Genomic DNA, 26,657 nt, shown 5'->3' with positions numbered 1-26,657 from the left:
CATGTATAAAATTTTAAATTTTCCACTAACCTTGTGGCACGTTCACTTTGCGTCATTGATCTTCATCAGCGATGCTTCCATGATATGTCTCTTCCAATAGTACCATGATCATCATATTGGATCTTTCAATTTTCACTTAAAATTATATCACAGCTCCACCCATTCTTTATTATACAATACATTATTGTTTAATCTGTATTCTTTCAGATATTGGCATGTCAAAGATGCACAATTTTCAAATCCAAGCAATCACATTTTGCCTACTGGGTTCATTTATTGGTGATGAAAACATAATTGATAATTTATTGGCTGATATTAATTTCTCAAATTTACAGGTTTATTAAGTCATGCAGCAGATCCGATAACGAAAAATTTTCGATGCATCTCAACAAATTGTTGCGATCAACACGAGTGGTGTGGATTTTGGGCTGGCATTGGAGAATGCGAGACAAATGAAAAATGGATGACTGGAAATTGCCAAATTTCATGCAAAAAATGCGATGATGTTAACAGTACAACTGCAGCACCGGTGACTGAATCCGGTGAGATTTTTACGCTTCATAACAAATGTCACCTGTCAAGATTTTTATCTTGTTGGAATACAGCAGAATTTAGAGAAAGGAATGTCCTTTCTTGCAAAATCCAAACTGACTGAGTAGATAAATGACAGGACAAGTCATTTGCTTTTGCTCGCTTAGTTGTGCGTTGAGAAATGGCTTTTCCTTAAATTACACTGAATTCCAATAATAATAATCACGGTTGTTCGTGAAATTATTTTCAATGACATTGAATAATTCCAACATACTAATAATGAGATGTGCTATTTTATCATAAAAGGTTATTTTATATATTAATTGCAATGTATACTGTAATTCAAGCGTGAGTTTTAATGTGTTCGTGTTGAATTTAATCGAATTATTGTCTAATATGAAATGGTACATTTTAGAAACAGTTCAAATAGTTTTTTAATAAGTTTCTATTAATGGAAACTATTTCTGTTCCAAGTGTTTACAACGAAGCAAAATCCAGCTTCATTGCACCTTACAACACAGCAAGCAGTTGATGTTCCGACATCCGACAAGGGAAATTCAACTTTACCAAGGCTGAAGCTTCGTCGAGGAAATGACCCTCTGTTTTGCGCTGACATGTTACGCTTGAATGGATCTGAACGATTTCAGGAAATGGTACGCAATGAAGCTATTGTCGTATTTGAAGGTTTGTTTAAATAATTTTTTTTAAAAAATAACTGCTTTTGTCATAATGATTGGATTTAATTTTTCGATGCAATAAATCGTCGTCTTATGTCTGCGAGAGATATGATGACGAACAATCAAATGATGGGATGTTTCCGGGAGCAAGAGAGTGGCGATTGCAGTCGCAACTTGTGCTTCCATGCAATGTATCGAACATTGGATGGAACCTGCAACAACTTGAGAAGCCCGTTAGTGGGAGCTGCAGGAACGGCTTTCAATCGTATTTTGCCAGCTGTATATGAGGATGGACTTGGGACACCAATCTGTAAGTACAGTACTTCTTTTGAACTTTATATGAACTATTTTGATTTTTACGTTATTTAAATAAGTAATAACAGCATGTCTATGAAACTTTCATTTTCACTTAATCTTACTTTATTATTTGCTGTCTTCATTGCATTTTGATAATCCGTGATGCAATTTTTCGTCTTGGGATCGATTTGATTTTTATACAGTTACTATGTTGTGATTATTAAAAATTTTAACCTGCTAAACAGGTCACTTTGTTGAAAAATTAAAAAGTAAGCACTTCATTTATATTAATGTGTTAATGTTAAGGCAGTTTTGCATTACAGTATGCCGTTTGAATCAACAAGATATTTTTCATATTTTATTATGCATTATTTTTTGTTAGAAGGAGCAAAATAGAAGTTTCGATGATAATATGCAAATATAATGAATAAAAGTATTCATTTAAGCTGAACATTACAAATTGTGGGGAATAATGTGAATTTTGAAGTTATATTTAATTTTTTTTAGCCAATCGACCTGGTAGTCGCCCGAGTGCTAGAGAAGCTACACGTTTTCTGTTGAGTTCTCCTCAACTTGTTACGAGTGGAAAGTGGAATATGCTTTTGATGCAATTTGGCCAGTTTATTGTTCACGACATCAGCAAAACATCTCTACTTCCATCGGATCGGTGTGGCTCTTGCACAGATATACCAGGCAGATGTTTCCCAATAAAAGTTGAAACAATCGACCCAAGATTTGGATGTGTTCGACCACCGTGTTGTCTGTTTTTCACCAGATCAAGTCCCCTGTGTGGAACTGGTAATTGTATTATTTCATTTGCATAATTTGTGAAGGATCTTTTTAGCGTAGTTTAGGTGCACAATCCAAAAGGGAGCAGGTCAATGAAAATACAGCATTTTTGGATGGCTCAGCTATTTATTCGAGCAGTTTGCCAGATTCATTGCGTCTCAAAGATTCCAAAACGGGTATGATGCGTATCACTTTCTTCAACAACCACGTCATGCCGCCGTTCGATCCGCATACATGCTTCGGGCCAAACAACTGCAATGCTAATTTCGACATTGGAGACAATCGTGCGTCGATTTTCATTGCTCTTGTGGGTGTCCATACGGTATTTTTGCGTGAGCACAACCGAATTGCTGAACAATTTCTTGCGATGAATCCCACTTGGAGTGTGGAACGCGTTTTTCAAGAGACGAGGAAAATTATAGGTGCCATGATTCAGGCAATCACTTACAGGGAATGGTTGCCAAAAATTCTTGGTATAAGGTATAATTCTTTGATGGGCAATTACACTGGATATAATCCGAACGTCAATCCGTCGATTATAAATGAATTTACAACTGCCGCAATGCGATTTGGCCACGGTATGATAACAGAGTTTTATGAACGAGTTGATGAGCACGGGAAATCGATACCGCATGCTAAACTGAGGTAATATTAGCAATTGGATAAGTTCACAGAAATGATAATTAGAATAAGTGAAATTTTTTGTTTTTCAAATTATACTGCATAATATTGTTTTTTAATTTCAGATTCGATCAGGGCGTGTTGAAGCCAGCAAAACTGCTTTTCGAGGGTGGCATCGAGCCAGTGATTCGTGGACTTCTAATGATGGAAGTGAAAAAGCCCCAACGAGTGACCAGTTCGGTGACGGAAAATATGTTCGGCAGTACGGATTTGGCGTCGACAAATGTACAACGTGGTCGTGACCATGGTCTTGGTTCTTACAACGATTACAGGGAATTTTGTGGATTGAAAAAAGCCCTAACGTTTGATGAGCTGAGCAGTGAAATTCTCGATCCAAACTTGAGAAACAATCTGCAGCAGAGTTACAAGCATACGGGTGAATTTGCATTTCAGTGATTTTGATTTTTTTTTATTGACGTTTGAAAATTTCTATCCAGATCACATTGATCTCTACGTTGGTGGCTTAATCGAAGAGCCTGTAGTTGATGGCTTGGTCGGTCCAACTTTTGCTTGTCTCATTGCTGAGCAGTTCCGTCGTTTACGTGACGGTGATAGGTTTGTTATTATCATTACTGTATTATTGGATTATAAAAAACAATATAGTTTAAAAAGATTTGTTTGCTTTTTAGATTCTTCTACCAGAATCCAGAAATTTTTAAACCGGATCAGTTGGCTGAAATTGAAAAAGTGTCCATGTCGAAATTGCTTTGTGAAAATTTGAAAGGCTTCAGCAAAGCACCAAAAGATGGATTTGCAGTAATGAAAGATGCAGAAGCGGTTGCTTGCTCATCTCTGCCTTCGGTTGATCTTTCCAAATGGTCATCCGCTTGATGGATCTTGTTATTAATATGAGCTTTATTTGAAAAGTAATGATCTGAATATTGTCTCCAAGTCATCAGATGTCAGACTTGTATATATATATATATATATATATATATATATACAGTATAACTGTAATAATGAATTGTGTAAATTTTACATTTACATTGTATACTGTAACCTTCGAATTGATTATGTTGAAATGTACCTTTTACATATGCACCATACTGTAACGTTGTGTAGTTTGAGTTTCGTCATTTTGGCGAATTCAGATTATTAATATTAAAAGAAAGAAACAGATAAAAAAGAGAATGATTTGATGTGATGCAAGAAGAATTCAGTTTCGCCTTGGAGAGCAAAAATTAAATTACAAAAAAAATATATTCTTCAATAACCAACAATCTACAACCATCTAGCGACATTGAAATATGCAAATTAATCAAATTGCTCTGATCCGATTTGAAACGGAGAAAAACGGCCGCTGAGGAAGCGAAATTACTCTGCCGAACCGGTTTTAAAATTGACATTCGGAAAATTCCAGTCAAAACTATCATTGTTGATATTATGTCTGGAAATGTGAATTTTGTCTGAGTTCTTTTCTCCTTTTGTTCGAAAAAATTTTTCGCTGATTTTCTGAAAAATTGAGAGAAGAAAAAATTTTTTCTTTCACTCTCACATTCAACAAGAGAGAGACAGATCAAAGTAGTGAAATTTGAAAATGGCGGTTGGGATGAAATTTGAAATTGGATCGACATCATCTCCAAAGACGGTCGCTGACATCCATGCTTGGAATTATGATAATTTTTATGCAAATTTTGATTCTGGTCTGATCTGGCGGCCAAAAGACATCGTGGTCTATATGCAGATATAGATGTAGATGTAGAGGATCGTGGTCAGCTTGTACGACGCAACGGTGAATTTAAAGTGACGACATTGTGTGGCATACCGCTAAATGACCGGGTAAGTAAAGTCGGCCAAAGCGGACGAATTGAGAAACGCTTGCCTGTGAGTCAAGGATTTTGCTACTTTTTTTCTAACGGTTTTTTTCTGTGCCAAATTTTCAAATCGCACTTCACGCCTTGATTACTGTGACGTTGACGTCGAATTTTCAAATTGCACGGACAAACGAAATGTTTGAATATGAAATTTTATAATCTTATTCAAATCTGTTGAATTTTAAAAAAATTTATTGAGAGTTTTGAAATTTAAATTTCATTTCCCCTATATGTATTCTGTTTCAAATTTAGATATTTATAAAAATAAATAAATAAATAAATAAGACAATTTTTAAATTACATTACTGAAATTTCTACTTGATCGATGAAGATGGAATATTGTAAGTCATTTGTTTGTTTAGGCAAATTTTTCACCATCATTCCATTCATCCACACGTTTCGCTGGAATCAATTTGTTCAAACCCATTCAAATGGTGAAAAAGTATTGCAATTTCAAAATGCTCGAACAGTACAAGTAAATAGTGTTATTTATAATGGAATGTGTTTATAAATTTATTGAAATGTTATTTTTTGAATAATTTTAACTTTATTTTTTCATTTTTTCAGAAAAAGTTCAACGAATTTAAAGTTTCGTATAAAAATTCCAACAACCTACTTCATTTGCGAATATTTGCATAATATGTCTTCAAACCTGTTTTGATTGGTAAACTTGTGGTTGTTTTTATTTGGAAAGAATATTCCAACGTTGCCATTTATGTAGCGAAAATTCGTCGCACCTGCTGTCAGGGCAAAATAAAATATGGTAAGTGGACTTTGTGTAATATTTTTCAACCTTTGTTTCCATTCCATTCAAAGAAACTTGTAATCAATTTTGTCTTGCAATTATTTTTTCCATTCTCTTGGTGAACGTGTACACAAATGTTGTATTATTGTCGATAAAAATTTTATTTTAATTTTACACTGAAATTTGAGCGTCTATGTTTATTTATTTATTTTTACAACCATTTCATCGTACAATCAGAACGAACCAATCACAATTCAGCAGGCAATATTTTTCTTGGCATTTTCATCTTCGATGAATATCTGCATTGATAAAATTGGTAAAAGTAGGACATTTGGTTGGGTTGAGCTTAGTGGAACAGTGATTCGACTGAGAGCTTTAACATTATTCTTAGTACGCTTGGGTCGCAAGAAGAATAATAATAATGCCAAAGGGTTTATTGAAAATTTTACAACTCAATGATCCAAATCAGATCTCGAATATCCACATGATTGAAATTATCGTTTATCATCTGAACAATGAATATTGTTTTCAAATTTAACAATAAATATTGCCAAGTAGAACTATTTAAATTAGTTATGGTCAATAAGCAATTTGCCTCTACACATACGAAGAACATGCATATCATTTTTGCTGTTCTAGAGGATCAGTTGAGAAAACTGGAAACAAAATATTCATTTATTTGGTTGCTTCCCTGCTATACCCCACAGAGATTTCTAGAAATAGCCGAATAGATTGTAAAGCATGAAATTCAAATTACAACGTTATGCTCTGAAAACTTTTTACTATTCAAGAAAACCCAATACGCCTCTGCTTACAGCTGCTAGCTGTGCGTCATCAAGGGCAAATGAATTCTACAAAATCAGTTTATTCTATTAATTTATGTTAGTACTGTACCAAAAAAGAAGGTTGATTATATGTGGGATTGTGTTGTTTTCGTTGCAATGAATTTATGAGAAAGTTATTCATTAAAAATATGAAAAGAGAGATTCATTTATAGTACTTTTATAATAGGCGGTATTTGAACTGAACGACGTTCTCATAATACATCTCAACTTCAAACTTATGTGTTCTTTTTGAAAAAATTAACCTTTAATGCCTCTTAATTATATCATGCCATCTTTTTTGAGCATTGTCGGTATTTTCAAAAGAAAAAAAACAAATAAAAGAATTCAAACAAGCATTTTATTTTCTTCCAAAAGAAAACGCATTTCTTTTTAGATCATGTGAAATTTGTTCCTAGTAAAATTGTGTAATGAATATATTATAGAAAACTGTTAGAAAATTTCCACAGTTCACGATCGATTACAATAGTATGAAATTTGTCTTGAAAAACTTACGTGCTGTGTACCATTGTTGCAGAGGCTATATTGAAAGAAATTTCCACCTTGATTTAGGCTGAAGCGCAAATTTTAATATTTCCAAATATTCCGATATTAACCAGATTAAAATTGTTGTTAAAAATAGTAATCAGTCGTAAGAGTTTTCAATTATTCATTACATTTTTGTGAAAAATAGTTAATAAGTTTGTTGCATCATAGTCTACTTTATTTTCACACTATGACAAAATGAATTAGTTGTTGGAGAACAGTGAAATTCCGTAACGAAAAAAATTTAGTAAAAAATTCTGTTTTCCTCAAAACGGAAACTTTCAGTTCTGTTCTATATATGCCAACGTCAGTGGACCGAATAATTAACCGTATGAGTAATGAATCATTGTTCACTTTTGGAATGATGCAAAATTGTGTGAAATGAAAAAATAATGTGTGAATATATTATTAATTTCATATTTTTGCAATTATTTTCAACAGAGCTTTACAAGAAGATATCGTTGCTTTCAGTTAATGGTGTGAAACTGAATCATACATTGACAAATTGTTATCTGCCAAATCACCTCAGGCAAAAAATGCATTGCCACTTATCAAATATTGATCAAAAAGCAGAACTTTGATTAATAACCATTTTAATAATTTCTTTGTTATTTTTTCTCTGATATTGAAACTGATGCAAATGTAAAAAATAAGTAAAATTTTCAACGGTTTGAAACATGAAAGATGTTCAGCAAATTACAACTGCTTGTTATTAATGATATTGAATTTTGTAATAGATTTAAATGATCATGTAATGCTTGATATGCAATGAAGCTTGTTTAGCCGTGATTTCTTGTGTGTACGTGCGTGTGATGTGTGGGAGATAAGTAGAAAGCTGATGATAATTAATTAATGATGATGACAGAAAGTGACAAAAGTGGAGAAAGAGAGAGTTTTGTTAGAAAGCATTGAATTTAAATTTAGAACATTTACGTTGGTTACAAAACTGCTGCTGCTGCTGCAACCAGTCTGACGTTTTCAGTTGAGATCCTTCGAAGTAAAACTACTAACCTACTAACACAGTCATGTATAAAATTTTAAATTTTCCACTAACCTTGTGGCACGTTCACTTTGCGTCATTGATCTTCATCAGCGATGCTTCCATGATATGTCTCTTCCAATAGTACCATGATCATCATATTGGATCTTTCAATTTTCACTTAAAATTATATCACAGCTCCACCCATTCTTTATTATACAATACATTATTGTTTAATCTGTATTCTTTCAGATATTGGCATGTCAAAGATGCACAATTTTCAAATCCAAGCAATCACATTTTGCCTACTGGGTTCATTTATTGGTGATGAAAACATAACTGATAATTTATTGGGTGATATTAATTTTTCAAATTTACAGGTTTATTAAGTCATGCAGCAGATCCGATAACGAAAAATTTTCGATGCATCTCAACAAATTGTTGCGATCAACACGAGTGGTGTGGATTTTGGGCTGGCATTGGAGAATGCGAGACAAATAAAAATTGGATGACTCGAAATTGCCAAATTTCATGCAGAAAATGCGATGATACCAATACAATTGTCAACAGTACAACTGCAGCACCGGTAACTGAATCCGGTAAGTTTGAAATTTGATAATTTGGAATTTGAGTTGGTGAAAAAATTTTTTTCTTTCATAAGTTTATGTTTTGCAATTTTGAACTTGGAACCATAGCAGAGGATTAACAATTGAAAGCGCAAAAAAGTATTTTTGGTTGAGTTTTTACAAATTTTTATATTTAACAATGGATATTCATGAACTAGATTTTTATGAGTATATTTGACTTGAACTTTAAATTACTTGGTATATCTGGCATAAAGTTTCTTTCCAATGTGAGGCAATTGTTTTCTTCATTTGTAAGATGTAGTTTGATAAATGGATAAGAAATTTCATGCAATACCTTTTGCACAGTATTTATTTTAAAGTTTAATAACTGAGTTTATTTTTAATAGTTGCATTTACTTTTTAAATGGTGAAATTTATATTGGAAGTTTTGCATTATTTTAATAGTCTTCAAGTTGGGATGTTAGTCGGTTGTTGTTGTTTGTTTTCTTACAATTCTGCACTAGTTGTAGTGACGGTTGGATGGTGAGCAATGGAAGCACATTTCATTGTATCTGAACCGCAAAATAAGAAAGAGAGAGAGAGAGAGAGAGTACTACATAATGACAAGAGAAAAGGTATTCAAGGAGAGTTGTGGGTGTTTTTTTTGAAAAAAAGTGGGATTCTATTTTTCATGCTTACAGAATACCAGTTTTCAATTGGGTTGGAGCAGTTGTTGCATATTTGAATAAAACAGAAAAGTAATTTGGAGTAAAAAAAACAGAAGACAAATGATTTCAATTTTGTTTGAAAGTTTTCCAAGTGAATTGTGCAATTTATTCAATGGCAATCTGTGCAATTTTTCTTCAATTATTTTTTTTTGAAAATATTTTCATAATGCTCAAGTTTTTCACTTTTCACCGTAATGATTCATGCAATTGTGACGAAATCATTATTGTTGAATTAATAGCTCGTGAAATGGAAAAGATTATGCGAATTTACAACCTGAAATTCAGGATATTTTTAAAATTTGTTTCTTTTCTTTACTTTCATTTCTATCTTTTTTCCCTTCAACAGTTCTTGTTCCAAGCGAACTAGTCGATCGCATCTTGCACTTGCAAAATTGTATTGCTTTAAAGTATGCAACTGACATTGGTAATATTGTCCAAAATGCTGCATTTGCAACACTGCCAGTATTACTTATTTATTTATTTATTTATTTATTTATTGTTGAACATTTGACCAGAATGTTTTACTGTTTGTGAACAGTTTTTAACCTTGATTAGTGTTTACGTCATTATATTTGAATTATAAAAATTGATAAAATCTTTGTATACGTTTGTCTGTATGTACTATTTTTGTTATAAGACGTAAAATTTTCACCTTCAACTTTTGCAATTATGAAAGAATGACGTAAATGCTTGCAGTCACAAAATGTCATAAATTTTTCTTACGCAACTGCCATTATTGTCATTGTTTCAAATACTTGTTTCGTAGATGTCTTCATAAAATGGAATTGTATTTTAATGTCAAAATTTTAATTTCAACTACTACCTTTGATCAGTTATCAATTTTTGATCAACTCTGCAGATTTTAATAATTTGGTACCAATAAAAAGGCGTTCAGGTTTTCAGCAGTTGATTCTTCAGAAGGTCACTGAAATATATATTTTTTATAGTAGAACTTTTGCTCCAAGCAACAATAACAAAAATTACTATTCAACACACAGCATGCTTTAAACACATTCATATTTGTTTATTCATATGTTGTAGAGTGATGTTAAAATAAGGGAAAATTTCCAATTAATGCTATATATTATTTATTAAACGAATTGCAAGGTTTTCTTTTTGAATTTTTTATTTCTTTTTTTTATTCAGTTTCTGAAAATTGCAACATCTTTTTGTCATTATACTTTTCATTTAGAACAATTGTCAAAAATAATCAAAATTTGCAGTATAGAACAAATGCAAACAATATGCTTCAAATGTTCAATATTGCTGATGTTGCTTGCATTCGAAAAATTAATTTGACCACATTTTCATGATAATTTCTTATTGTTGGTCAGTTTATTTAGCTACACCAACAGATAGCTATGCAAATTTTTACATCTAAATGGAACATTTTCTGCTGAATCAAAGTCAGCAGATCAAGATCAGTTTAGTTCAGCTCAGCTTAGTTCTTTCCAAAGTATCTTTTCAGGTTCTTTTTAATAAATTTTAATAAATGCAAAATTCCTGCTTTTGCATAACAATCACAATGATTATTAATGCAAGTTTTACAACTGCATTTGCATGCAGAAGAGCATTTCAACAAAAGGCAGTGCATTTGATCGTTGATAACAATAATCCAACAATCACTTTGGAAAAGTTGATTAATAAATTTTTGCGTTACATGTAATGTTGCATATACCATAACATTGTACACATGTAAGACATTTTTTTTGAAAAATTATCTGTTTTTTCTTCTACTTATTTATTCCACATTTTACTTTAGAAATGTTTGCAGAAATGATGCTACGCGGTGCATGCAATAAAATTGAAGCATTGTTTTAAAAATATTATTCGAGTTGTCAGAGTTCATTCAGCCAAGTTTGATTGATTGGCGTTTATTCATATTTTTGGTTGCACAAAGTGCAATTTGCTCATTTTGTGGAAAATGTTTCAGCGTTGTTGTTATTGACGCGTTGGATGGTGAATGATTTTTGCAGCATAATCTGACATAACTCTGCTTGATTTCTTTACTGATGACCCATTTTGAAAATATTTTAGGAAATGGTAAAATATTATTAGGTGCAAGAGTTCAAGGAGTGCGTCGTCATAATGACAAAATATAGGACTGCTTTGCAGGCCATTCTTATTTTTACGCATCATTTCGAAATTTTAAAATCAAATATACGGTCTGTTTAGAATACAAGTACAACTTTTCTGGATGCGTATCTTGTCGAATTATATCAATTTTATGGCAAAATGCTTTCTCTTCTTTGTAACACACTTTTAAGTGTTCAGCAGGGTTGTATCTGTTTAAAACGATAATTTTCCAATAACACTCAGCTCAGGTTTCGTCACAATTCACAGACTTGCAGTTTTTTACATTCATTTAATAATTTTTAATGTTTCTACTAGTGCTAGTTTTGGTTTCAACTTTGCAAACGCATATATATATATATATATATTAAAATAGCAAATTGCATCACATTTTGATTTTGACAATTTTTGACAAAACTCAACGGACATTTCTCATATATATATATATAACCAAATTCTTAAAAGCATAAAAATTGCAACAATAAATACGTTGAATGACTTTTGTTCATCATGACTTGATTATTATTACAGAAATGTAAGCCATTTCATTGTCTCAACTTTGTCGAAACAGAAAATATTAAAAATAAATAATATAATTTTAGTAAAAGCAAAAAAGGTTTCACAACCGTCAGTATCGACGACCAAGAAACAAACTGCAGCTCCACCGCGGCAGATGCTTCGTCGAGGACATGATCCTCTGTTCTGTGCTGAAATGTTACGCTTGAATGGCTCTGAACGATTTCAGGAAATGTCGCGCAATGGAGCAATTGTTGTATTTGAAGGTTTCTTGAGGGGATTTTTCAAAAGACCTCACTTTGTGATTATATATGTTGATTTTTAGATGCGACAAGTCGTCGTCTTTTGTCTGCAAGAGATATGGTGACGAACAATCAGATGATGGGATGTTTCAGGGAGCAGGACACCAGCGATTGCAGTCGTAACATGTGCTTCCACGCAATGTATCGAACACTAGATGGAACTTGCAACAACTTGAGAAACCCTTTAATCGGTGCCGCGGGAACGACTTTCAATCGTATTTTACCTGCTGTTTATGAAGATGGAATTAGTACACCAATCTGTAAGTACAATACTAGCTGCGTCGTTATTCTTTTGACTGTTCGTTTTCGATTGATTCTTGATATGATTTTTTGGTTAAAAGGTTTGAACTTCTCTACTAAAAGACCTTAAATATCAATGGATAGAATTTTTTGTATAAGCCTACTCATAACACAAATTGGTTAAACGTTGTTTCAGCTACTCGACCAGGAAGCCGTCCAAGTGCTAGAGAGGCGACGCGTTTCTTGCTCAGTTCTCCACAACTCGTCACCAGCAGCAAAGGCAATATGCTTTTGATGCCATTTGGCCAGTTTATTGTTCACGACATCAGCAGAACATCTCTGCTTCCAGCGGATCGGTGTGGCTCTTGCACAGATATACCAGGCAGATGTTTCCCAATAAAAGTTGAAACAGTCGATCCAAGATTTGGATGTGCTCGACCACCGTGTTGTCTGTTTTTCACCAGATCAAGTCCCCTATGTGGAACTGGTAATTGTATTATTTCATTTGCATAATTTGTGAAAGATCTTTTCAGCGTAGTTTAGGTGCACAATCCAAAAGGGAGCAAGTCAATGAAAATACAGCATTTTTGGACGGTTCGGCAATTTACTCGAGCAGTTTGCCAGATTCGTTGCGTCTCAAAGATTCCAAAACGGGTATGATGCGTATCACTTTCTTCAACAACCACGTCATGCCGCCGTTCAATCCGCATACATGCTTCGGGCCAAACAACTGCAATGCTAACTTAGATGTTGGTGATAACCGAGGGACCCTTTTCCTTTCTCTCGTCGGTGTTCACGCTGTTTTCTTGCGTGAGCACAACCGAATCGCTCAACAGCTTCTCAAACTGAATCCATCTTGGAGTGCGGAGCGTGTTTTCCAAGAGACACGGAAAATTGTAGGATCTATTATTCAAGCAATTACTTACAAAGAATATTTGCCAAAAATTCTTGGTATAAGATACAATTCTTTGATGGGCAATTACACTGGATATAATCCGAACGTCAATCCGTCGATTATAAATGAATTCACAACTGCCGCAATGCGATTTGGTCATGCCATGATAACTGAATTCTACGAACGGGCCGATGAGCACGGAAACGCAGTGCCAAATGGCAAAATAAGGTGAACTCACAGCAACTTTATTGTTTTGTGATAAGTTTTCTCCACCATAATACTGTAAGACTGTAATTTTGTAAAGTTTGCAGGATTTTTTTGTTTTTGCAATTTCATCTACTAATATATGGCTGCATAATGGTGTAAAAATTACAATTTCAGATTTGATCAGGGGGTTCTACGACCTGCTAGATTACTGTTCGAAGGTGGTATTGAACCGGTGATGCGGGGCCACTTGATCATGGAAGTGAAAAGACCACAAAGGGTAACTACGTCAGTGACGGAAAATATGTTCGGCAGTACAGATTTGGCGTCGACGAATGTACAACGTGGTCGTGACCATGGTCTTCCTTCTTACAACAAATACCGAGAATTTTGCGGATTGAAAAAAGCCCGAACATTTGACGACCTCAGCAACGAAATTCTCGATCCAAACTTGAGAAACAACCTCCACCAAACCTACAAGCACACAGGTCAATTCACTTTATTTGATTTTGATTTAATCAATTATGAAATTTTATATTTAAAAATATGTTCAGATCACATTGACCTGTACGTCGGTGGTTTACTCGAAGATCCTGTAATTGATGGCTTGGTTGGTCCAACTTTTGCTTGTCTCATTGCTGAACAGTTCCGTCGTTTACGTGACGGTGATAGGTTGGTATCAGCGGTTGAAGAAGCTGAAGAGATTGAAAATAAAATAGTATTATTCATTTTTAAGATTCTTTTACCAAAATCCAGAGATCTTTAGACCAGATCAGTTGGCAGAGATTGAAAAAGTGTCCATGTCGAAATTGCTTTGCGACAACATGAAAGGTATCAGTAAAGTACCGAAGGACGCGTTTACAGTAATGAAAGAATCCGAAGCTGTTTCTTGCTCATCTCTGCCTTCAATGAATCTTTCCAAATGGGCGACACGTTGAAGTGGACTTTTTTTCCATCTGAGGAAGCACTGGAGACGTTGAACAGTGGAACAAATTTTTTCAAAATGTCAAAAAATATGGAAAATACGTTTTTTACATTACCCTAAAAATTACGTCCTGGTGTAATTTATTTTTAAGATGCTAATTTAAACAACAATTTGTGATATATAGAATAATAACGTTCAGTGTTTAGCATTCCAGTTATTGAAGTTGTATTGCATTAGATTTATTTCGTTACCTGAATGAACACCTCTCAACATAGATGTTCCTAGACTTTTTTCTTTTTCTCATTCTCTGTGAAGCTTGTGTTTCATGTATTGTTGAAGTAAAAATATTCTGTGCATAAATTTCCAGAATTAACTTTGCTGTTCAATTGCTTAATAAGAGCAATTGAAGAAATAATCAAGACAATAAATGTTATTATTATTATTATTAACACTGTGTGATATGATAACGGTGAGTTATTATAGTTTTATTGATTGTTTCAGCTTTGAAATATTTTGTAGAAATTGTATAAGATCTGTCTTTGAAAACGTATCACCCACGTGTGGTCAGTGACAACAGAAACGATCAAAAAATATGCTTCGTGCAAACCGACGTAGGCCAAAAGTCACCATCCGCTGTTCTCTCTCGTCCGACTAACGTATGCCTTTCCGCCTACGCTTCTTGACCTACAAAAAAATTTAATTGTTGATCAGGTTTTAGATGTTTTCCCGCTTGATCGTTTGGCGTAATGAAAAGCAAAGTTTTAAAACGTTTACTGGTAAAAACTGTTCATAATAGGTACATAATTTCGGAACAAAACTGAATTTTCTAAATAATAAATTCAGAACCTTGTGAAAAATCATATCTTCTTAAAAGTTCGCTATTCAGGGCTTGTAGTTCAAATAATGAAAATTAGCGTTGTACAGTTCTGGATATTCTTTTTTGAATTTGGTCAGAAAAGTCAACTTCTCTTCGCTAGTCAAACTGTCATCAGTCATGATAGATGGTATCATTTTCACCAGTTCCGTTGCCGAGTAGTAGCATTTTTCTGCTTGATATTGATTTTTTGTTATCTGGCTACAGTAGGCTTCTTTGTTATTTGACCAGCAACTTTCTAGAAATTCATTTTCAAATCGGTTCGGATATTCGCATATTGATTTCCAGTTTGCGACTGCGAATCGTATCCAAATCATTGTTTTGTCTTGATTTTTAGCAGTACATTTGAAAAATGAATCTTTAAAATCGTGCAAAATTTGATTTTCATTCGACTCTTTAGGATTCAGCAGGACAGTTTCACTGGTCCATACATGGGCCAGAAATTCCAGCAATCTGAAGGGTAACTTTCGCCGTTCTGGCGGAAGCAGGGTGAACATGAGTTGAGTTGCCTTGAGAGCTTTGCCGAGAAAATCGTGTTCTTTTGAAGCAAGAGATGATATTTGCAGAACAATATCTTCGTATTCTGCCGGCAGGAGTAGATGATCTTTTGCATGCTTCTTGAAATAGTTTCGCACTTTGTCATATATGTAAATACGTTGACTGTGAAGATCCGACTTATTTAATATATCTTTAAAATTTGATAAATCGAATTCCGGTAAGCATTTTACGGCAAGATTTAACCAGGTATCTTGAAACTGAATGTCTCGAGTCATTGTTGCCCTGAAATGAAAATAAAACGTGAAATAACATAACAAGCACAAGCAAGGTTATACTGCAGGCATTTTGCTGCTGCTGTGAATTTCTTGTTATGTTGTGCAAAAATTATATTGTCAGATTTTGTTATCATTCGTTTGAAAGTTTTTTTACGTTCTCGAATACAATTTTAAAATTCAATTATTTCCATAACAAAACTGCTTGCTAATAATGTATATACACTTACCAAGAAGAGAATGAATTCATTTTAAAACAATCTTTCGACTTCTTTCTTTCAGAAAACGGCATGTAACGCTTGAAGAAATTTTTTTCTTCATGACAACTTTCATCTAACAATGAACAATCGGGAAGAAGAATGCCGTCAATCATTGGAATTTCTACAATTTGAAGAAGCTGTTGCAAAGCCTTTTCTTGTACATTTGCAAAATCTGAACAGAATTTTATTATTAGCTCGTTTGGTTTGTCGAACGCTGTTCAGGTAGTTCTACCACAAAGTGCAAGCGGATGATGTTGTAAAAGTTGACCAGCTGCAGTGCATGTTAACTAAAACAGTTGAAACAGAGTAAAGTATTTAAATTAAAAATTCAATAATGCTGATTGAATAAAAACAACACCTTCGCCCTCTGTATTGAAGATAATGATAAACTTTATGATTTATTTACACACAAATGTGCATAAAATATGTAAAAATGTATTCTTATATTATAATTAATCAAGTTATCAGTGCTTTTTTTTGATTATATTCAGTTTTTACCTGAATGTCACTTACGGTACCTGTAATTTTTGTAAAAAATGATACGAGTTAATTGTTTAATAATATTAAACAGAGAATTATCAATTTACTTTTGCTTTTTCAACACATGTAGACTGACGTATTCTTGGAGCTGAAGCAGGTGTCTTTGGTGTTGTAACAAGTGCGCATGCTGGCGAACGGCTTGATGCTTGATGAATAGAACTGTAAGTATTTCAATTAAATTTAAGAAATATAATCTTTGTCATTATTTACGGTGAAGAAAATTTCGCCCTAATCTTGTGAAAAGACTTTTCTGAACAATGAAAACTGTCTTCATTTTGATTTGATGAGGTTATATCCAAAGTATTGCATTGTGATGTTCGGCAAAGCTACACATTTCAAAAAGATAAACATAAATAGGATAATATTGTTTTATAACATATAATTTTATCATATTATTATTACCTTAGAATTGGGTTCAGTATAAATTTCCTTTACATTTATTGAATACTGATTTGTCTGACATAACTCAGGAGCGCTAACAATAGTTTTTTCTATGTGAAAAGGCAAATTTCCTCTTTTCTTGCTGCCACTAATCAAATCAACAGGATGCGCTGTTGCTTTCAATTCTTTTACAATATCATGCCAATCTGGCGTTGTTTTCAGTGCGGGTGAGAAATTTTCTTAAATTGATTATCTCAAAATCAAAATAGCGAATTCATCTAACAATGGAACGAACAATTATTGAAAGAATAAAGTTCAACATGTAAATTTTTAGTTAGTTATCTTAACCATTGGGCAGTGGAATTTTCAAGGAAGAAACATGAAACTTTATGTAGTTTATAATTGAAAAATTATAAATTCAATCGCATACTTTTGTGTTCTGCTTTGAATGTTGAAAATGTTGAATGCATGCTAGCAAATGCTGACTGCCGAAACAATATGTATTCTTCAGACGGCAAACAAGTTCTAAAAATATTTTTCTAAAACAACAAGAAAAATCACTGTTTTAAATAAAAGTTGTTTAGAAGATGGTGCATCATCATAAAACAGTAGCAACATGCAGAGATCATCATGCAAATGCGCGATCAAATTTTGTTTTTAGTTCGAATTATTATGCTTATAATGAGTCTGTAGAATACGGAAAGAAGGTATAAGGAAATAAAAAAAAAATTAAAATCCCACAATTTGCCTTGATGCACGACTTGTTCAATAGATATTATTAAAATTATTAATCTGACAAGCTGAAAGAACGAAAGATATGAAAATGCGAAAACATGATCAAAGTTCACGTTTCTAAAACAAAACAAATTGCATAAACAATCATTCAATGACTGCTATACTTCAGTAGGTATGTCCTTTGGTCATGTGCAATAGCATAGTGCTGAGCAATAGTTATGTTAATTATCATCAGACATCGATAAGAAAAAATAGGACATATGAAGTCTCCGTAAAACGTCGCTTCAAACATCATATTCGTAATTTCAACAATGTCGAATAAATAGAATTACGTAATCATTGTATTTAATTAAATTTCAATCCATTTCTTTAAAATAATTTTTCAAAAACAGGATGATCTTATGTGTGACAGAAAAGTAGCAGGGAATATTTATTAAAATAGATTAGGATTAATGATTGTATAATTATTATCATAGGCAATTCTTTTGACGTGCACGGTGTGTTAGAATTATTTCACAACAATGTTGAATAAAATTAGACATGCAGTGCGATCACCATTCAAATTAAATACGCTCGCTTGCTTGTTTGGTTGAATCAGCAATCACTGCATAGCTACACAGCCGTACCGGCGATTCCTCAGTAAAGCCTAATAATGACTTACTGGGAGTTGTGCATGCTTAAAACAACATAAGCAACATGCATAACAATTTCAAAACCCAGAATTATTTTATTCCATCAACCATTCAAAAAACCTGAATCTATTACATTGCAATAAAAGTTATCATCACCGCTGCATGCATAGCGTTCAAAAAATTATTCTATATAAATTCATTTCTTAACATGATGGAAAATAACCCAACACCGCGTCACGTAGAAAATCTAAAATGAACATAAATTATTAGAATTATAAAGCATACTCTTCAAATACAAGAAATAATTTGAAATTTACCTTTATAAATTTATTGTAGAATAGAATTGCTTTGATCTTCATTCGTATCGTAAATAGTAATAATTTAAACTAAAGTTTAGAATTGATTGGTTGAAAGTCAAAAAATATCAGTATCGAACTTTGTAATAAATGCTCTATGTTTTAACTTTCAGTTGCTTATTCACTGTCACTGTCTGAAGGAATCGTATCACTTTCAGTAGCATTTAGCATTTCATAATTGTTTTGCCATTCAAAACTGTGGCCATGCTCTATAATAACACGATAACATGATAAATGCATTCTGTAACCGTTAATCAGCACACTACCTAGATAATCCATAAGCTGTATGGATTCATCAGTAAGAAGAACATTAAGAAATGGCCTATTCCTGAAATGTGCGCATTATCATATGCAATTGATAAACTTTAAATATACGTACAAAGTGTTATCGCCTTCACCAGAATTATTCGAAATGGTAACTGCGGTGTTCGAATCTGTTTGCCTTTAAAAACAAATTTAGAAAAAAGGAAGAAAAATTCATAGGTATTTTCCATGCATACTCATCTGTCGAAAACGAATTAACGAAATGGATGGGAATCTCATCACCAGTTTGAATGTAGGCGTTTCCATTTCTAAAACGACAGTATTTGAAACAGTTTTTTAATATGTTCAAGTTCATCATATGTCAGAACTAAAAATTCAATACAACAAACAACTGTTTATTGTATATGAACTATTTGTTTATGTATGCATAACTTTTTCAAAATTGATAACAATTTTGAAGACTCAAAAACACCCTACATATAAAATCAAGTTACAGTTACTACTATTTAAAAAATTTGAATTAAAAACGGCTTACAATTCATCATGCAAAACCTGCCCATCTATACAAACATTTATCGGTAAGTTATTTCATGGAACGTTAAAATGTATATAGATCAAGAACATACTGCCAGTTGTCTCCGGTGTTAACAAAGTAATATGCTTGGTTCATAGGATCATACACAACGTAACCGTTAGCAACGACTTGCTCCGTAGCATACTCAGTAGAAATTGCTTGACTATATTCATTTTCAGCGTTTGCAAAACTATTTTCTGGTGATACAGCATTTTGAAATTGAATCTGAGATGCTAGAAAATATATAAATTTAAGATTTAACCAATTCATCAATTTTAAAATTACTGTCATCATTCACAGTGTAATCATAATAATTCGGATCTGCAAAGTGATTTGTGTTTTGAATTGCATCTTGGCTAAAACTAATATTACTTTTGTTATTTTGCATTCCATATGTGGATAATACTTACTCGGCATTGCAGTTTTCATCACTGCCAATCAGGGAAACATAATCTAAACAATTTACAAATAAGAGTTTCAATTTATTTGAAAATCATCATTCGTAACCGCACTGGGCACGACGTTACTCAGGGCTCCATTTCCACCAATCCATCCATCGTCAGTTGAAACTGCTGGATATGGTACTTGAAAGAACGTTTCGCCATTTTCATATGATTGCAAAGGTGCATTAACATTTATTGCATTGTGGCTTTCTTAAATGTTATAAATATAATTCAGTAATTACCAGTAAATACTATACCTAGAGCACGGGATGGTTCAATCGAATAATTCATTGCACTGCATACGTTCGCGGCATAGTTGTAATCGAAATTCCTGAAAATGTTTTTAAAATTTCATTATTTTCGAAAACAAACCATAAATATAATATATAATTACGCATCCAGTCCATAATTTTCATTAACGACAACGTTACTGTGATCAGCGTTTCCCATATTGTAAGTTGCGTACCTTCAACATGTAATTCTGTATTAATTTTCAAAAATTTCATGCAAACTTACGTATTTCCACATTCAGCTTCGTTGCCGTTCCAGTAGCATGAACTTTCCATTCTAATTTAAACATGTCGCCCATTTAATAAATGTACATTTGGAATATTAAAGATCCTCATATACTTACAGATTTGTTTCTTGAATTTGGCTTGTTTGCAAAATGTTCGATTTTGTACTCAACGCAGCATCACCTCTGTTTATTTCTTGATACTCATAGATGCCATTAACAGTTGCGTTACCAGAGTTAGCGTTCGTCATTTCATAATTTCTGTAGCTGAAGTGTGTCATTTTTTATTACCTTTCAATATAATATTAATATACTTACGTGTTTGCACCAAATGTATTGGTTGTGTCATAGTTGCTTGGAGTTGGCATTCTAATGTCAAAATTTTGTGTATGTGATGAATTTATATTTTCAATTTTCAACGTTTATATATACTTACAAATTTATTTTTCGTATTTTGGGAGGACGAGGAGTGTTTGATTCTGGCTGCATTTCACCATTACCTCGAACTATTAGTTCATTTGTTTTGTCAGAGTTTTGACGGATTCCATCATGAACGACGTTACCAAAGTTAGTGGTCACCATTTTATCATTTGTGTTGCTTAAATGTGTCATTTTTTATTTCCTTTTAATTAACTTCCCACATACTTACGTGTTTTCATCAGCAGATCCGTTGCTGTTGTTCTCGATCAAAGTTGTAGTTCTAATATCAAAATTATGTTGATTTCATAAATTTATTTTCATAATTTTTAAAATCGATAAATATACTTACAAATCTGCTTTTTGAATTTTCCGATAATTTCCATTCTTATGTCTACTTTGTATTTTTGTATAAATTCCATACATCTCATGTATCTTCTGGTGATTGTACAACGCGCGTAGGTCCTTGTAACGCTTTTGGCAATATCGGCATTCATACATCGTATTCATAAATTGATCAGTGCAACGCTGGATTTATTTGACGAAATAATTTGTAATAACGCTTTGAAACCGAACTTTGCTAAAAATAGTATCTTTTGAAATTATAATTCTATAATCATTAATATACTCTTAATATAGATGTATTTTAATTTAGAAAATCAGTAAAAACTAAAACAATATTATAAGAATGTGATTAATTTCTATAATCGAATGATCACCGGAATTGGATAACATTGAGTTGGAATTCACACAAAAACAATCTGTAACGCATATTGATACATTATATCTATTATAGAAAACAGATTGACTGAATGAAAATGTACATACTTTAATAATGCAAAAAATTATCTTATTTGTGGAATCTTACGATGGTGAATAAATATGCCACAAATATATTTTAGAAAAATTTCAAAACAGATGAGAAAACGGTTTATAAAAGAATTTGAAAAGAACAATAATTGTCAGTAGCGAAATAATAATGTATTTACCTGATTCACTGAAGGTTTCTCAAAATCTTCTTTGTAGCTTGCTTACTTTCTGTGTCTCTTAACCGAGCCTTTAAATGGTCGTGTCCCTCTGACGATGAAGGTGTCGAACTGACAGACTACCTTTAAACTGCTGTTTTTAATAGAAACAGTATCGTATGAGCCTGCTTTTCACAAATCAACCAATCAAATTAAAGTGATTGATTGCTTACGTTGACTAACCGTTGATAAAATATTTTTATTTTTCAATGAATTCATATGTTGTTAATTTATAAAAAAAATTTTGCATTATATATATAAGTTTTTTATTCATTAATTTTATGTGAATTACAGTAAGATATAAATTACATGCAGGTATTTTGATTTTTTCATTTTCGTTTTTAAGAGACAAATAAACAATTGCTACTCTTTTAGTGGTCGCAGTATTTTGGATGGAATGGGATGCATCCAAACTTTTATTTCTGCACTACACCACATTTCTTCATTTTGGCAGTTGCAGGTATGCAGCTGGTATTTGAATTCGAGCTGGTCAGCGTTCGTTAATGTTTATTATTATCTTTAAGGTATTGACAAATTCATCCAATTATGAAATTTCATCATCATTCGCAACTGATCTTTGATTCTTTTTCAAGAACAGTTTTCAAACTTGTTCACAATATAAACTTCTCCCCAGCCGTAACTAAAAGTGCAATAGTTCGTATGGCTGCGATGGTGAACACTGCAAAACGCTTTCTCATATCGAAAGTTCATAGGAAACGGTCTCAACTCTTACTCCTGTAAACAGCATATTGTTGTTTCTTATCAGTTTTGTTATAATCTTCAGATCGTAAACACTGCTATTCTCTTCACGAAAAATTCCATTCTTCAGCCAGTATTTTCCGGATCACGCTAAAGCTGATTCTGAGTTTCCGATTTACTATATTATAGACTTTATTATGTTTTGAATATGTTGCTTTCTAAATTTTAGTTTAACTAAAATAATTTTGCTAATAGGATTTTTATTCAGCCTTACATTTTAAATTCATAAAGTGAACACATTAAATTAACATCATTAGGTGGTGAAATTATAACATTATGCATATATCCATTGGAAACAGAGTCGTCACTTTCATTATACTGCAAAATTCGATCTTGATCATACTGCTTTGTGGCGGTAGTATAACACTAAAATTACGGCAACTTTCCCAAATTTCAGTTTTTCATTTAACGTAACAAAAAATAAGACTAAATAACAATTTATTAATGTTGCAGTGTACACTAAAATATCATTGCACCAAAGTATGCTACACATTTATTTTTCAAATTAATTTTAATTAATTATAAAACAATTCAATTAATTAATGCCTCGTTAACTCCAACACTTTATAACTGTTATGCTTGTTAACAATAAAACACTTTTGAAAATACATTCGAGCTTGGTTAAGTGCACATGGAATTTGCCAAACATTTTCATGAACTAATCCAAAGTTGGAAATTATGCAGAGATATTGAAAGGAGCTGTAACTTCAAATGTACAAGTAGATTTGCTGCGAAAAAATGTCCATTTATTTTACGTAAAATAGTCGGAAATGCACGTTTAAATTATATTTTGTAGCACCAGCCTTACTAGCCGCTCTTCAATCCAGTCTAGGTTTGTCTGATTTATGTTGTTCGCGTGAAAACATAACCGAAATGTCTTCGTGAAAACATAACCGAGATCAGAGTATACAACAGAATGTGCAAAATATAAATATAAATATAAATATAAATAAACTGAATTAAGAGATAAAGCTATTCATTTGAGCGCCTTTTATAAAACCAACATTTCAACACGTTTTTATAGTGTGACAAAACGTGTTAAACAGTTAAAACTTTGACCAATTTAAATACAAATGCAGCAATGATAAGTTAAAGGTCAACAGAAACAGAGATTTTTAAAAACGGACAATTCAAAATTTTTCAATGTAATAACAAACAGAAGCTTTGCTGATAAATAATTTAAACAGGCAAAAAAATTAGAAATACAAAAAAGGAATTTTCAATCAAACAATACTAAGGTTACCAACGTGCACAGAGTATAGCAGTTTTCACTATAAACAATCACTATTGCAGTTTAAAATCAGACATCATTTAAATACTGAGGTAACTATTCATGAAATGAAATATTACAACACAAAATAGCATACAATTAATAGCCCCACTCTAAAATTATAAAAGACTGTATGCAATAATTTTTTTACATTTTAACAATTATTAGAGTAACTTAGATGACTGATGAAATAATTAGATAACCTTCTCATCATCAATTCTTACTGTACATGCATGTTTTAATCAATGTACGAAAGGGGACAGAAATGGACGCGGAAAAATATATAGTACCTGGTTGGGCTGAAAAGTTTCCGGTGGGTTCTCATTTGGATGTTACGAAGAATTCTACCATAGTTCAGAAACTACTGTTGGATGAAAAGAAGGCTTACTACTTTGGTCGAAATCCACAACTGTGTGATATTGTAATCGATCACGCGAGTTGCTCTCGAATCCATGCTGTAGTTATGTACCACAGTGTGTTGAAGCGTGGGTTTCTCGTCGATTTGGGTAGTTCTCATGGAACATTTATTGGGAAAGTACGCTTGTCGCCGTTTCAACCACAAAATGTGGAATTTAATCAAGAATTTCATTTTGGCGCTTCAACACGTGCATACTATCTACGTCCTCCTTCAGAGAAATTTGAAACAGGTTCTCAATCACTTGGTGAGCCCATGGATATTAGTGCAAGCGAATCCACTACCGATGAAGTGGGCCTGGATGCTCTCACTGAATATAATACTGCGTTGAATAGGCAATTGCCTATTATCATGGAAGACGCACCGAAACCGTTGAATCGTAAACGTAAGGCGAAATGTGTTTCTTTTGTAGATGAAGAGGAGATTATCAACCCAGAAGATGTTGATCCAAAAGTGGGCCGTTTCCGAAACTTAGTTCAGACTGCTGTTATACCGCGAAAAAAGCAGCATATGGACGAACAACCTGAGACAACGATGGAAAAGAATTTAGAACCAGTTAAGAAAATAATGCAGACAACCAACAGAGAGAGCAGTTCAAGGTTGAACAGATCTAAACATCCGTTGCGCATTAACATAGCTCCAGAAGTGGAACTTTACGAAAGAACTCTGCCTAATCCAAAATATGATTCGAAAGCTGAAGAGGGTATTGCTGAGACTTCTAAATCAGCACACGATTCGTCATCCGGTCGAGAGAAAGAGAAAAAGAAGAAGTATCCAATAGAATCTTGGCCGGGAAAAGTTCCGAATCCACATCCGCCCTAACAACATGGAAGAAGTAACTTTGTTTAGTTACAATATATGAATTTGATTTTTTATATGGATTTGACTTTTTATATTTTATATGTGCTCGCTGTGTTAGATATTATAAGTTATTAGAGTAGAGTAAACATTTATTCGGGCTTCTGAAATGCAGCATGTCAAATCTGGATCATTCTTATCAATGTATAATTACATTTTTTAAAAATTGATTAAAAAAGATATGTAGTATTCAAATTTTGAATACAACAGCTGGTAATCTAAAATCATAATTCATCAAGCAAGTAATAAGGAGTGATTTTAAAAAGTACAGTAAAGTAAAATCAAGTTCAAGCAGTTCATGTAGTTTTGCCATGTACTGCTGTGTAAATTAAAAAATATATTGAACAAAATAAAAATATTGTTTCTTAAAGCATTTTTAATGTAAATATACATTAATATAATTAAATACACGATCTTTATAAAACAAACTTAATTTTTACTTTAAATAAAATCGTAAATTTTTCTTATTTTTTCTAATAATGTTATTAGAACATAGTTTTAATTTCCGTATTTGTTTTAATTTATAACAATACTGGCATGTACTTCCATTTGTGTTTTTACATTTAAAGGCGTTTTTTAATAAAATTAATAGGCGCAATATAAATAAAAAGCTATAAAATATAAATTAATTATCTTGAACAAATTTATTAAATAGTAGCTTATGAGTTATTTATGTTCATGCTCCTACATTACAGTACCAAAAATACAGAGCTACTTTGAAAAAAATCGTTTTATTAAATAAATGTAATTTATAAAAAACATACTAAATAAAATAATTGGTTTTTTATAGTAAACATATTTTTAAAGAATATGTATAAGTTGTAAAACTACTACAATAAAAAGCAGTTATAGTTGTCATGAATAACAAAAATAAAATGAAAATGGCATAATTCTTAACGATAAAATTAGCTGTTTTAATTTTTATTTATAATATTAAATATATTTTATTTAAATATTTTTTTAATTTTCTGAACATAACTTTTATTTCCAAATTGTACCTGATTTTTATTACGGTCTGCCCATTCTTACATTGACAACAATTTAATAGTTTTGTAAATGTTGTAACTTGTCATTAATTAAATATTGAAATGTTCTGCATCTATTTATTTTATCGTTTGTTTTTATAATATTTAAATTTCAAAAAATAAAATTATTACTTATACATATTGTTATAATTAGTTGTCAGTTATTTGTTTTGATGAAAATATGAGCTAGTTTTTCCTTGTGTCGGGCATACCTAA

General features: G+C 32.3%; 8 protein-coding genes across 8 annotated transcripts; 6 read left to right on the top strand and 2 right to left on the bottom strand.

Annotated features, from left to right (window-relative positions):
- Positions 1–224: 224 nt before the first annotated feature.
- Positions 225–1,229, top strand: Tsp_08175 (putative ShTK domain protein). Its single transcript, XM_003373536.1, has 3 exons — positions 225–267; positions 336–542; positions 1,006–1,229. Exons 1-3 carry the CDS (start codon positions 225–227, stop codon positions 1,227–1,229), a joined length of 474 nt encoding a protein of 157 aa, XP_003373584.1.
- An 87-nt stretch (positions 1,230–1,316) lies between these two features.
- On the top strand, positions 1,317–3,806 carry Tsp_08174 (putative thyroid peroxidase). The gene is made up of 6 exons (XM_003373535.1): positions 1,317–1,527; positions 2,013–2,303; positions 2,360–2,939; positions 3,041–3,351; positions 3,413–3,530; positions 3,605–3,806. Exons 1-6 carry the CDS (start codon positions 1,317–1,319, stop codon positions 3,804–3,806), a joined length of 1,713 nt encoding a protein of 570 aa, XP_003373583.1.
- Positions 3,807–4,512: 706 nt separating this feature from the next.
- On the top strand, positions 4,513–5,993 carry Tsp_08173 (hypothetical protein). The gene is made up of 5 exons (XM_003373534.1): positions 4,513–4,647; positions 4,680–4,799; positions 5,152–5,264; positions 5,357–5,443; positions 5,723–5,993. Exons 1-5 carry the CDS (start codon positions 4,513–4,515, stop codon positions 5,991–5,993), a joined length of 726 nt encoding a protein of 241 aa, XP_003373582.1.
- A 2,156-nt stretch (positions 5,994–8,149) lies between these two features.
- Positions 8,150–10,487, top strand: Tsp_08172 (putative ShTK domain protein). Its single transcript, XM_003373533.1, has 4 exons — positions 8,150–8,234; positions 8,279–8,479; positions 9,521–9,636; positions 10,398–10,487. Exons 1-4 carry the CDS (start codon positions 8,150–8,152, stop codon positions 10,485–10,487), a joined length of 492 nt encoding a protein of 163 aa, XP_003373581.1.
- Positions 10,488–10,950: 463 nt separating this feature from the next.
- On the top strand, positions 10,951–15,660 carry Tsp_08171 (animal hem peroxidase family protein). The gene is made up of 12 exons (XM_003373532.1): positions 10,951–10,963; positions 11,017–11,133; positions 11,850–12,029; positions 12,089–12,406; positions 12,502–12,792; positions 12,849–13,428; positions 13,582–13,892; positions 13,959–14,076; positions 14,141–14,337; positions 14,861–14,985; positions 15,173–15,361; positions 15,604–15,660. Exons 1-12 carry the CDS (start codon positions 10,951–10,953, stop codon positions 15,658–15,660), a joined length of 2,496 nt encoding a protein of 831 aa, XP_003373580.1.
- A 2,792-nt stretch (positions 15,661–18,452) lies between these two features.
- Positions 18,453–20,724, bottom strand: Tsp_08170 (hypothetical protein). The gene is made up of 12 exons (XM_003373531.1): positions 20,675–20,724; positions 20,553–20,624; positions 20,416–20,489; positions 20,228–20,368; positions 20,126–20,168; positions 20,001–20,071; positions 19,768–19,948; positions 19,378–19,449; positions 19,242–19,319; positions 19,003–19,205; positions 18,745–18,768; positions 18,453–18,565 (listed from the first exon to the last, which is right to left on the bottom strand). Exons 1-12 carry the CDS (start codon positions 20,722–20,724, stop codon positions 18,453–18,455), a joined length of 1,122 nt encoding a protein of 373 aa, XP_003373579.1.
- A 380-nt stretch (positions 20,725–21,104) lies between these two features.
- Tsp_08169 (zinc finger protein) lies at positions 21,105–21,599 on the bottom strand. Its single transcript, XM_003373530.1, has 3 exons — positions 21,514–21,599; positions 21,322–21,372; positions 21,105–21,270 (listed from the first exon to the last, which is right to left on the bottom strand). Exons 1-3 carry the CDS (start codon positions 21,597–21,599, stop codon positions 21,105–21,107), a joined length of 303 nt encoding a protein of 100 aa, XP_003373578.1.
- A 2,773-nt stretch (positions 21,600–24,372) lies between these two features.
- Tsp_08168 (nuclear inhibitor of protein phosphatase 1) lies at positions 24,373–25,380 on the top strand. Its single transcript, XM_003373529.1, has one exon. It carries the CDS (start codon positions 24,373–24,375, stop codon positions 25,378–25,380), a length of 1,008 nt encoding a protein of 335 aa, XP_003373577.1.
- The last annotated feature ends 1,277 nt before the right edge of the window (positions 25,381–26,657 follow it).

Source organism: Trichinella spiralis (genome assembly GCF_000181795.1).
Source record: "Trichinella spiralis strain ISS 195 chromosome Unknown Scfld6, whole genome shotgun sequence".
Taxonomy (NCBI): Eukaryota; Metazoa; Nematoda; class Enoplea; order Trichinellida; family Trichinellidae; genus Trichinella; species Trichinella spiralis.
The sequence above is the reverse complement of the archived record's forward strand: the minus strand, read 5'-3'. Positions and strand labels throughout refer to the sequence as shown.